Genomic DNA, 13,571 nt, shown 5'->3' with positions numbered 1-13,571 from the left:
AATAATGTCTGTAGGAACCTTCTGACCTCTGAGCACAGCGAGGCCTGCTGGGCTTTGATCCCAGTTCTCCCCACCCCCACCCCATTTACTGCAGGGAGGAAACAGAAAGCAGGTGGGGCACAGACAGAAGAGGTTCAGACGTGCGCAGAGCAAGGCCTCTAACACTAGGGACCGTTTTAAGTGGCTCGTTTATAACCCACATTTTCTAAACGTGGGTACTTGCTCCGATCTTCCCCGAAGCGGGTCTCCTGTGGTGGGAAGCAGCACTTGTGTAAGCTGGTCGAGCAGCACAGCATTTCTGCAATCACAGGGCACTTCTCTTATAAGCCATCAGTGTGACGGACGGTCATGAGGTAGCATGTTTCCTCCTCAGCTCTGCTCTGCCATGACTCCTGTCATTTCTCAGTATCAGGTTACAGAGATGATAAAAATACAATTAACAAAATAGCAGAGGGCTTGTGTTAATGTTAAATGGAATGGCTCCTGGTATAGGCAAAGGATTCTGTGTAAAATTACTCTGAAAAAAAATCTCAGTTTGTGTAGCAACCAATAAGCTTTATTGTTTTTCTTCCATTTGGCATCTCTCTTACTTTTCCAAGAATCTACCTATAAGCTAAATTCTGGCATGATCACAAATTCTCAGCTTGGCCAGGTGCTATTCCTGGCCTGTGACCTCTTCACTTCTAAACTTAATTTTTTAAGATTTTATTTTAAAGTGTGTGTGTGTGTGTGTGTGTGTGTGTGTGTGTGTGTGTGTGTGTGTGTGCAGATGAGTACAGGTACCCATAGAGTCCAGAGGAGTTGGATCCCCTGGATCTAGAGTTACAAGATGTTCTGATCTGCCTGATAGGAATACTAGGAGCCAAACTGGGGTCCTCTTGAAAGTGCAGTATCTCTCCAGTCCCCCGCCCCCACCACTTCTTGAGCTCCAAGAAGTGAATGCGGGCCAATGAGATGGCTCCGAGGTAAAAGCACAGGTCTCTAAGCCTGAGGACCTGAGTTCAATCCCTGGACATACATGACGAAAGGAGGGAATTGACTGACTGGCATAAGCCGTTCTCTGACTTCTTTCTATGCATGTGCCATGGCGTGCGTGCGCACTCGTGCGCGCAGACACAGACACACACGACACACAGTAACAACAACAATAATAATGATAATGACAAAAGGAGCAGATGTCACACAATAGCTGTGGTCTGATGAGGCTGCTTTCTCCACAAGACTTCCATAAGGGCACAGCTCTTCTGATATAGACAGAGTGAACAAGGATTTTTTTTTTAAGTTTTGCAATTGCCGTCTTGTCTCTTGTTCATGTTTCTTATCTCCCAGAACTTACTTTCATGCCTGGAGAAGAGCATCAAGAACTCTGTCTTCTCATCCCTTCACCCCAGCAACCTACACAGGCAGCCACACCTCTGGGCTTACTGTTCTATTAACTTCTTGTTTTTCTAAAACAAAACCCTTGCTACAAATAATCTAACTAGCCACTAATTTGATTGGACATTTCTGGACTTTGTTCTTTTTTATGTCGTTCAGTATTTGATTAAACACATTGTTCTTAGAAACAGCCATGGTCAACACAAACATTTGGTCGCTAAGCATCCTAAATATTTATATTTATGAGGCTGAGCCTTGTGAACTGAACAGGAACTGAAACCAGAGCTCCCAGATTATACATCAAGAAATAGAATGGTGTACTTTATTTTCAAAGATCATATGCATTTTATTTTAGCATTATAATTATAGATATACTATGTTTATGTATAAAGTAGTCTTTGAAATTCCTGTAATAAATTAATTTTTAAAACAAATACTGTTCTGGGTACTTTTTATATGTGTATGATGCATCTCTCTTTCTTTCTTCCTCTCTCTCCTCCTCTCTCTTCCCCTCTCTCTCTCTCTCTTCCTCTTCCCCCTCTCTGTGTATGATGCAAACCTCTGTATGTGTAGAGGCATGTGTGTGTCATGTATGTGTTGTGGGGCCCATGTATAGGTCCTTGTCTTCCGCCATGTTTGAGATAGGGTCTCTGTGTGTGTAAAGGCATGTATGTGTCATGGGGCACATGTTTGAGATAGGGTCTCTGTGTGTGTAGAGGCATATGTGTGTCATGTATGTGTCATGGGGCACATGTTTGAGATAGAGTCTCTGTTCTGGCCTTTGCTAACGCCAGGCTGGCGATGCTTCCAGAGGTTCTCCTGCCTCCGGCTCCCATCTTATCACAGAAACACTGAGGTCATAGGTGCTACATGCCTCGCTTTAAGTGGGCTCTGGGTATCCAAAACACAGGATTTCATACAGTAAGTGCCTGATCCACTGAGCATTCTCCCACCTCTGAACATGTTATAAGGTCATTTTCTTATCATTTGCTTTCCAATGATTCTTCCTCATTTTCATAAAACAGTCAACATTTCAAAAGCACTCTGTTTTGAATTTAAAATTAGATATTTTAAGAAATAACAATTCAGAAAATTTAAATATTGTAGACAGTAAAGAAATGAATACAAGGGAAAAATGAGATGATTACTTCATCTGAACATCTAGAGAAATCACTGATATGCTAGGTAACTTCTATACTTGACTATAGCCAAGAGGCTGAGAAACAACTCATAAGTTCTATACTGGGAGACAAAAATACTTTACTGAGATAAAATGGTGACAGGTCCTTCAATATTTAATGTAGGCCACAAGAAAGCCAAGAGAAGCCACAGCAGACCATCACCTACACAACCATTGCCCAAAGACGACACACTGGGCCTTTCTAAAGTCTTTGTTTTGGGACACATCAATGGGCAAGGCCCTCGTAGAGCTGTTTAATATTGAACCTTACATGAGCGTCTCTTTACAGCTGTCCAGCTCCATCACTGTCTTCTGAAGCCTCAACCCAAGGGCATCTACTTGACACTGTAGGTCTGAAACGACACAGCATGCTCATTAGTATACCAGGGTCGAGGTGTTTTCACAAACTAAATCAAACTCTTCTGAAGTTTCCCTTTAGTTTCCAAAGAACAACACAAAGAACATTGCCTGTATGGTTTTAAGCAACATGCTCGTGGTCCACACAACACTCCACATACCTCATGTCTTGGCCCTTTCTCTCCTTCCCATCATGCTAATTTATAGACACCTAACAAGCTAACCTTTCTAGTGTTTTCAAAGGAAATTTGTGTGGCTGGCATACTCCAGAGATGTCTGATCATTTGGCTTACTTCTTAAAATGTTTGGCTCTCTGAGCTCCCTTTTCTGTTCCCAAACCAACTGAGTCTTCTGGGTAGAAATGAAATAGACAAATCATATGCCAGGCACATGATTGAGAGTTTGTTAACGCTGAGTAGTATCTAAAAGGCATTTTAATAACTTTAAAAGACAAGAGAATACTTTGGAAAATTGGCTTCCACATAGTCTTCATCTAGGTAATTAAGGAAGTATTTGAAAAGAGTTATTCAAGAAGCCATGCGTAATGTGTATAGAGTTTTGTCTTACCAGAGTCCTGGCGCTAGGCGACTGTGAGAGTGTGGTCTGAACCCCACTCCACTGACAGCCTGTGGGTATTTAATGCTCTGGAAATCATTTAAGGTATGAAAGGAGACTACACAAAATGGACTTAATAGTTTAAGAATACAGAAATACTTAATACAGAAAAAAGACATTCAAAACAAGGGAATTGTAAAGTTTTTATGTTCTAGCCACCTCAAGTGTTTTAATATCCTACTTTTAACTTATTTTTAATAGTAAACTTGAAATTTTTTATGCAGCACCATAAAAAGCACATCACCAAACTTCTGTTAAATCTTCAACATGTTTTTTTATCTCTCTTTTTTTAAACAATGGGCTAGTTTCTCAAATCAGAAGCAAATTCATTCTAAACAAATGTTCTCATAAAGATTTACCAGGCATTTATATTAAAACCTTTGTTTATCTCAGTGTTTTCAAATACATTATTTTTTAATTATTTTAATGAACATATAAAATTTTGTGTCTATCATGTACACCATATTTTGAAACATGGATACAGTATGGAATGAATAAGTCAAGCTTATTATTAACCCATGTACTACACCAATTCTTATTTTTTTGAGGTGTGAACACTTCAAATTTACTCTTAAAATTATTTGATGATGTTATTAACTAATAATGACCATGCTGCACAATAGTCCTTTAAATTCACCACTTATCTAAATGAAATGTCTGTTTGCTTTGACCAACGTCTCCTCACATGCATCATTTAACTTTATCCCTTCAGACAGGTTCGAACTGTCTCATTTTCCAAATGAAGAATGAGAGAGAGAGAGAGAGAGAGAGAGAGAGAGAGAGAGAGAGAGATCGATCCTCTGGGTCCATTGTCCTATTCTTGAAATCAGAAACCAATCAGCCAGCTGCTAAACTTTCTGAAGATGTTTAAGTCTGCTGAGGGGAAGACTCCTCAAAACAAGATTCAATTCCTGACTTACTAATGATATTTTCAGGGTACACTTTTTCCCATTAATGGAAGAGAAAGTAATAGGAAATATACTTTTTGGTAAAAATCTTTCAAAGCCCAGGAGCCTTATTTGGAACGGTCTGTACCATGTCATTGTTATTAAGCTCCTGTGGGTCAGACACTCTGCCGGCAGGTTTTGACGCAGTCTCTGGAGAATGAAGAGGCGGGAGCTGGTGCTCACTGAGGGAGGGCATCCTATGTCCAAGTGCCGAGCACGGAGCCTTCTCTGCATTAGTTCATTTGTGGCACAGTTACCAGAGGAGGAAGCAGGTATTTTGGTTTTTCCAAGTGGAAAGAGGAAAGTGATTGGCTTCCTAAAGTTGACTCAGCAAGCTGTGACGTGATTCAGTGGTCACACTGAGTCCTGTCTGAGCCTTAAGTCTTTCTTGCTCACAATGACTCTCGAAACATAAAAGCCACAAGCGAACAGTATATTTGTCAAAGAAGTGTGGTGAGTGTTGTCCAGACCAGCTGGAGTCTCTGGACTTCTAAGGAGATACACTTTACAAAACGAGAAATATTGTTTTACTAATGAAAGCTAGAAAGACATGGTGTCCTTGTGACTAATTTTATGGAGCTGACAACATTGAGGACAAGTTTGCTTTCTTGTTGAATGCTCCTTGTACTTCTGTCAGGATAGAATCATAAAGTAGATTAAGCATGGATCTGAGCCCATGGGATAAATTTTGTATTATTTCTAAGTGTGGCTATAGTTAAAACTGATTAGCTTTAAAATAAATCCCCAAAGAACTGTAACTTTGTATGTAAATTTTATGTAATTAATTCTCAATTACCTGAGAGTTAGTAGAATAGTAGATGCTGAAAAGAGCCACTAATTCAAGCTCACTCTGGTAACATTAAAAAGTATTCTAAGGCTCACACTTGAATATACAGATGTGCCAGAGTTCCAGAATTGACCAGGTTCCCACTGAGACAAAGCATGCCAAGGACCCTACGCATGAGTAATGACAGAGCTGTGAACTTCTGTGGCTCTTTACCATGCTTTTCTCTTCTCTTCTCACTTTCAGGACAAACATAGGTGAGCCTTTGGGTCACAGTGCAGAACCAGCAGAGGAAACACTGTCCCCATGACTGTTTGCCACATGTCTTAAAACAGCTCTGAATATTGGTAAAGTAAATAAATGTTTCACCTTGTAAAATAAGAACCCATGAAGGTTGTCACACCAAGTAAACAGAAACAAAAATATAAGCAGTGCCAACCACGAAAGTATTTTATTTAAGGAGAAAAGGCATCACCTAAAGCTGAGGAAACACAATTCATTACAAATAGCTCACAATGTAAAAAGCCCCCTGGTGCGTTATTGGGAGTCGATTTATATATTTTCATGGCTGCTTTTCATTTTTTGGTAGTATTTTTTGTAATCAGGAAGTCCTAAGGATTATTTTAAAAAACAAAAACATAGGATGTGTCTCTTTGGTTCTGAATGATGTGTAAGCATCACACAGGCTTATTAAAGGTTCTGGTAGATAGCAGGGCCCTTTGTTTTCAGAAGCAGAATGCCCAGTTCCTGTCTTTAATAAATAAAGGAACATAGTCAGGATAAGCAGCAGAGAGTCTAAGCCACCTGCGCAAAACAGCTCCTTCAGTTTCTGAGGCAAGGAGTTCTTAAATAAGTGTATTGTTCTGTGCAGTCCTTCTCTATAGTCAAATAAATTCAACTTCAATTTTCTGTCATTCAGCATGACATTGGATTATGAGGCAAGAGGCCCTGAATGACTGTGAAGAGAAAGGAAGCATTGGCTTTAAACACCATGCAGATGTAAGGCGGAACCCATGGAAACAATCCAAAATTCACAACAGCACATTCTACTGGGATGTGACTGCGTTCTCTGCAGATATTAAATACGAAGCAAATGATTTTAAATGAACAAAACCAAAAAGAGCTCTTAGTCTCTCTTCATACGAAGCAGCTGCTGGCCGGATAGCATTACACAGACAGCAGATTTGCAGTAATCAGTATTTGAAAGAATCCTGTGATTCTGAAAGGTTTTGAGAAACTGCACACACAAAAGGTATTCACGGTTAACTATTTTATAGGAAGATAGAAAGCTTTAATAGTCACTTGGAAGGCATAATAATAGGCATAAGACAATATCAGAGAAAACAATAAATATACCTCAAAGGGTAGAAAGAAGAAGTTTCAACTAAAAAAACTCCTAATAAGGAAAACACACAATCTTAAATTTTTATCCGAAGTCCTACTGGGAGGAAAATCTATAACCCAAGGTTCATGTAGCAAGGCAGAAGAACAGCAGGCATAAGGACATGCAGAGACACAGGGTAAAATAGTTAAGATTTCTAGTTTGACTTGACAGTTGCAATGCCAAAGGGTTAAGATGACCTCACTGGTGATTCTGAGCAGCAGAAATTACTTGTCTCAACACAATAAACAAATTTCAACATAAAATACCCCAGTGGCTGTCCTTTCTTTAATGTTAGAGATAAGGAATCCCAAACCACCTTTGAACCTTCTAACACAATTAACACTTAACAGTTCAGAGGTGCTGGACACAAGTTCTAAAGCCACATACTTGGCTTCAAACCCTGCCTCTTCCAGGCCCTATGGTTCCAGGCACCCTGCACAGGGCTCTTCCAGCCTTCCTGTTGTTACCAAAGCCACCAACTCTAGTAGGCTTTTGCTGGGAAGCCCACCCACCAAGCATGACTGAGACACAAGTAGGCAGTGGATCAGGTAGGAGGGCTCCAAGCCTTCCCTCCTCCTCTGTTCCTCCATATCCAGTCCCCCAGTCTCATCCCCAGCTCTGTAGCAGATCATCTGCTAAGGTCTCTTCCTCACTCTCTGCCCCCATTCCCAGGGGACTAAGTACATCCTGGTGGAACACCCTGCTTTTATTTCTCCCGTGGACCCCTCAAACCCCCCTCCGACCCCATCCCTATTCCCAAGTGTCAGCTCCCAATACCTAGGAACAAATTTGACCTGGAATCCCCTGTGGCCATCCCTATCAGTATCCCAGAAGAATTTCCTACCAGGCAACACACAGCCATCACTCTTCCCTAAGAACCAGGAAGGCCAACAGAAACCAAGGGACTCACCCAACAAAGACAAGACCAGTAATCAGCAACTAGAATTACAAACTTCCCAAACTCAGATGTCTGCAGGAAAGTATAAAAACATAATCAATAAACAGCCAGGACAGTATGTCTCTACTATCAGCAGCTTTACCATGATAGGTCCTGAGTATTGCCACATAGCTGAAGCACAATAAAAAGCACTTAAAATAGAGAGGAAATGAATAAAACAGTTCAAGACCCTAAAAGGGAAATAGAATCAATGGAGAAAACCCAAAGTGAGGGAAATCTAGAAATAAAGAATTTAGGAACTTGAACAGGAACCTCAGAGGCAAGTCTCAGTAGCAAAATATAAGAGAGGGAAGAGAGAATCTCAGGCATTGAAAACACAATAGAATAAAAAGATGGATACCTCCATCAAAGAAAATGTTAAATCTAAAAACTCCTGGCACAAAACATCCAGGAAATCTGGGACAACATGAAAAGACCAAATCTATGAATAGGAATAGAAGAAGGAGAAGAAATCCAGGTCAAAGACAGACAAAATATTTTTTTCCTTTTTTTTTTTTAGATTTATTTATTTATTTACTATGCACACAGTATCCTGCTAGAGTGTTTGCTTGCAGGCCAGAAGAGGGCACCAGAACCCATTATAGACGGTTGTGAGCCACCATGTAGTTGCTGGGAATTGAACTTAGGACCTTCAGAAGAGTAGCCAATGCTCTTAAGATCTGAACCATCTCTCCAGCCCCCAGATAAAATATTTTCAACAAAATCATAGAAGAAAATTTCCATAACCTAAAGAATGAGACGCCTATCAAAATACAGGAATCGGGGAGAACACCAAATAGACTAGACCAGAAAAGAAAGCCCCACTCAGCACATAATAAAACACTAAACATACAGAACAAAGAAAGAATGCTAAATTGTTGTCAACTGTTTTATTATTATTATTACTATTATTATTATTATTATTATTATTATTATTATTTACAGTGGCTGCCCCTTAAGCAAAGGCTGTCTTAATCGGAGATTGTAACTCTGCTCCTATCAGCAGTGGCTTGGCCAAAGGGCTGCAGCCTGAGGGAATTCTGTTCCCTCAGGCACCGATTCTTCCAAAGCTACTAAGGGAAACTTTATCTAGATCTCTATCCCTCTAAAGAACTCACAATTCAAAGACTGACGTAGAATTCTGCTTGCTCAGAGAAGCTGAATGGCAAGTAGTTAACCTTCTCCCTTTGCTGGCATCTTCCAAAATACCCAACCATCCTTCTGCTTAGTACCCACTTAAGAACTCTAGCTACATGTGGTTCCTCCCTACTACTTCCTGTCAGCTACTTCCTGACTCAGCCTCCTGCTCACATGTTAATTTTATTTAATCAAACAAATTTAACACATCTTTGCATTGTTAACAAAAGCAGTAGGAAAAAATGCAATACACTTTAAAAATAATATTCCACAACAGTCACAAGTTACAAGGGAGAAAATCCAAGTAACATATGCCAGACCTATTAGAACAAATCTTTTGAGTCTCCATGGAGACTCAAAAAGCCAGAGGGCCTGGAAGTGAAATTCTCAGGAACATGGATGGAACTAGAAAAAATCATCCTGAGTGAGGCATCCCAGACCCAGAAAGACAAATATGCTATGTATTCACTTATATGTGGATATTAGCTATTAAGTCCATGATAATAAAGCTACAATCTGTAGAACCATAGAGGTAGGTATAGAATAAAGGGCTGGGGGGGCACAGATAGATCTCCCTAGGAAAGAGAAATAGAATAGATAGTTATGGATGGATGGGGCATTGTTGAGGGGACTGTGATAAGAGGATCAATTGGATAGGAGGAGTGAAGAAGAGGATGAGGAAGGGAATATAGCAAGAGACAGCTAAAATTAAGGACAATTTAAGGGGTGGTTCAGAAATTTAATACAGTAGAAGCTTTCTAAAATATAGACATATATGAAGGTGATCTAAATGAAATCACTAAATAATGGGGGAGACAGAGCCCCAGCTAGCCATCTCTTGTCACCAAATGAAGCTTCTGGTTCCAGGACTGGGTTACAGATAATTGGGTTGTTAGGCAAAGGGATCCCATGGGAATCCCCCAAAACTCAGTCTGTTGCCAAGACTATAGGTTGCTCTCCACAAACTGATGGCAAGGCCCCATTGCTGAAGACACCACCTACACCACTCAGTGAACAAGGAGAAGTCAAGCTGGTGCCTGCATAGAGCCTTTACCCCTGCATTCTAGCATCTTTGGTACAGGAGGGTACTCTGCACACTACCAAAAGAGAACCGTAAAAACCAAGCTAGCCACAAACCATTAGATGGACAATAATGTCCTGCCTGCATGGTATGCTAGTGCTATGGTGGCACAAAACTTGTAGGAATAATCAACTAATATCTGGTTTGACTTAAGGCTCTTTCCATTCGATGGAACCTGTACCTGACTCTGCTTGGGTAACCAAGAACCTGACACTAGACCTAGGGTAAAACCAAATACTACTGTTCTAAGAACTTAAAAAATACATAGCAATAAAGTGACTTCTAATGACATTCTGCTGTACTCATAGATCAATTCCTTGCTCAGCCATCATCAGAGAAGCTTCATCCTACAACAGATGGGAACAAAAAAGGAGACCCACAGCCAGACACTCATTATGCAGAGAGTGAGGGACCTTAGAACACTCTAAGCCCTAAATGAGATGTTGCTATCACATCCTTCCCCTCAGGGCTCAGGGAACCCTGAGGAAGATGAGATGGAGAGAGTGTAACAGCCAGAGGGGATGGAGGACACCAAGGAAACAAGGCCCTCTAAATCACCAGGATCTATGCACATATGAACTCACAGAGACTGAGGCAGCATGCATCAGGCCTACACAGGACTGCACCTGCTGGGGTCCCACAGCTGAAAGGAAAAGGGAATGCATGCCCCCCATGCATTCTCTAACCCAGAAATAATCTCCAATTGATAACCACCTGCAAATGAAAACTTAGTTTCCTCCAACAGAGTGTCACTGGGGAAACAAACTACTCTTAAGAATAGGCTGCATGCCCAACAGGAAATAGCCAACAGGAAATGAACTCAGCGGTATCTTTGGAGGTTCCCTGTCATGTCAGGGCTCTTCCGGTGTGGTTTGTTTGTTTTAATTTTATCTTATTATTTTTCATTTTTATTTATGTATTTTTCCTTCTCTCTTTTTTACCCTACAGGTCCTTTGTATACATATTATGTTCTCCAGTTTAGTGTTTTTATGGGATTCCTGAGTGTGCAAATGAGTGGGCCTCTGTTTCTTGTGCCATCTTTTGGGCTCTTTTCCTTCTGTTGGTTTTGTCTAATCCTGATGTGTTAGTTTTTGTTTTATCTTATTTTATTTTATTAGTATTGTTGTTTTCTAATGAAAGACAGAAAGGGGGTGGATCTGAATAGAAGAGGAGGGGAGGAGGAGGTTGAAGAAGCAGATGAGAAGAAATGATAATCAGAATATATTATGTAAGAAAACAATCTATTTTTAATAAATGGGAAAAAATTGAAGGACAGAAATAAAACCACCAAATGGAAGCTTCAACCAACTTGACACAGCTGTTTTGATACCTGAAAAAGTAGATTTCAAATCACAATGAGTCAGAAGAGATAAGGTACAAATACAAATGAAGTGAAATAATTCCTTGTATCATATCAGGTCATGGTAGAATAAAGCCAGACACCGACAGCAAGAGAGTCCACAGAAGTTACTTGTGGGGAAAGAGGAAAGACCCAAGGTGATTCTAAGCAGAGGAACAATGCTGGAGGAAACACACAAAAACAGACAGTGGAACACAGAGAGGACCCAGAAATAAACCCTCAAAGACACAGCCATCTAATCTTTGACAACATACCTCAGGGGAAAGTCTTCAATAAACAGCATTGAAGAAACTGGATATTCACATGCAGAAGAATGAAATTAGATCCCCAACTTTCATTCTGCATGAAAGAATCAATGTGAAACCAATCAAAGACTTTAAGACCTGCTAGAGGGTACCATCAGATGTGGACCTGGGCAGGGGCTCTGAGAAATGACTCCAACAGCACAGGAAATAAGCCCCAAGAGTTGACAAATGGATTGCATGAAATTTAAAAGCCTTTTCAGAGCAAAGGACACAATCAGCAGAGTGACAAGATGCCCAAAGAATGAGATGAAACTTTTGTCATTGACTATACACCACTTAGTATTAGATAGGTATTAATATCTGAAATGTACAAACTGCAAAAATGAAAACACCAAAATTCAAATATTCTAAAATATGGGCCCAATAAGTTGAATAGAAAGTTCTCAGAAGAAATATTAAAAAAAAGTTCAATATCCTTTGCCAACAGAGAAATGCAAATTAAAACTACTTTGAGATTCCATATACTATGGAAAAGTGAGCAGAATATTACCCAAAGACATTCACAGAATAAAAAACAACAACAAAAAACCCAGAGAAACAGGGTTGATAATGAGTGTAAGACAGAGCTTAGTCCTACAGCTGCAGACACGTCCCAACAGTCATTCAATTACTTGAATGAATCCATGTTTCATGATCAAAGTATTTACAGGGATTCCTTTGGGAGGACTAACTTTATGGCAAAGCATGAGGAAGGTGGCGCCATGCATCTTCAGCTGCCCAGGGCACAGTTCTTCCTTTGCTCCTTTCTCCTTGTGCTCAGGTATTAGTCAAACAGGCAAAGGACAAGACGCACTTTTCCAAACAGGGTTTTCAGGCCACAGAACTGCTCTGAGCTAGTTACATTCTAAAATAAAGTCTGTCGCATAAATATATAAAGTATAAAAAAGCAAAAATTACTTTTGCTACCATTTTAAGACTGAAGATATTCTTGGGCAACACTCAGATATGTAAAAATTAGGTATAATAAAACTTGACATGATTTTGATAGAAAAAAAGGAAGATAACTGTCTAGTAACAGGATAAGAGTAAGGAAATTATGATTTATCTAGAGAACAGAATAGTACCTGGGAGGCAGAGGCAGGCAGATCTCTGAGTTTGAGGCTATCTTGGTCTACATAGGGAGTTTCAGAGCAGCCAAGGCTACATTAAGACTCTGTCTCTAAAAGGGTCAAGGAGTACTGGAGAGGTGGTTTATCAGTTATGAGCACTTGCTGTTCTTGCAGAAAACTCAAGTTCAGTTCCCAGCATCCATATGGCAGCTCACAACCACCTGTAACTCCAGTTCCAGGGGAATTTAATGTCCTTTTCTGACCTTCAAGGGCATCAGGCATGCACATGGTACAGACACACAAACAGGCAAAATACTCATACACATATAAATGAATCTATAAAAATATAAAAAAAATTTGAAAGAACAGAATAAATTTTATCAATAGTTTTGACATGGAAAGATTGCATAACAGAGAAAATGGTGGATATTATAAAACTATGATTTATACTTATATATGTGTATGTCAAGAAAGATACACATGAAATGCTCATAATTGTATCTGAATGATTAATTTCATTAACAGTGAGCATGGCTTATTTTGGTAATAGGGAACAAAACAATCATATTAAATTTTTACCAAATAAACCAAATAAAAAATTAAAAACTTATGTAAAAAAAATCTCTGACTTGATTTGGAAAAAAAAACTGAGACTTCGTCAATTAACAGAAATAGACCCAACAAAAATTGTCGTACCTTTAACTAAGGAGGATATTAAAAAATTATGGACAAAAAATAAACCTTGACAAAGAGCTTACAATAATTTTTTAGGAGAAATTAACAACAAATATCCCAAAAACGATAAAATTGATCTTATAAAGAGAGCTGATTGGATCTTGCCTCGAATTGTACGAAAAAAACCCATATCTGGAGTTCGTACATTTTATACAAATGCCAACAAACAAAAAAAGGCAGGTTACAAATCAAAAAATTTAAATAAAATGGTTCAAAGTCCTTATAATTCAGTTCAAAAATCAGAATTGTATGCTATTCTGTTGATATTAATGGATTTTTCAGAACCTCTCAACATAGTAACCGACTCTCAGTATGCTAAAAGA

General features: G+C 39.5%; 1 protein-coding gene across 3 annotated transcripts in view; it reads right to left on the bottom strand.

The window, feature by feature from the left end:
• The window catches only part of Lekr1 (leucine, glutamate and lysine rich 1), a 184,869-nt gene that overhangs the window by 66,562 nt on the left and 104,736 nt on the right, over positions 1 to 13,571 (bottom strand). For all 3 annotated transcript variants that reach the window (XM_052730840.1, XM_052730839.1, XM_052730841.1), the window contains one exon: positions 2,829 to 2,910. In XM_052730840.1, coding sequence (XP_052586800.1) covers positions 2,829 to 2,910 — 82 coding nt within the window. The remainder of the gene's footprint in view (positions 1 to 2,828; positions 2,911 to 13,571) is intronic.

This window comes from Peromyscus californicus, unplaced genomic scaffold, assembly GCF_007827085.1.
Source record: "Peromyscus californicus insignis strain IS unplaced genomic scaffold, ASM782708v3 Scaffold_9__1_contigs__length_137607984, whole genome shotgun sequence".
Classification (NCBI taxonomy): Eukaryota; Metazoa; Chordata; class Mammalia; order Rodentia; family Cricetidae; genus Peromyscus; species Peromyscus californicus.
The sequence above is the reverse complement of the archived record's forward strand: the minus strand, read 5'-3'. Positions and strand labels throughout refer to the sequence as shown.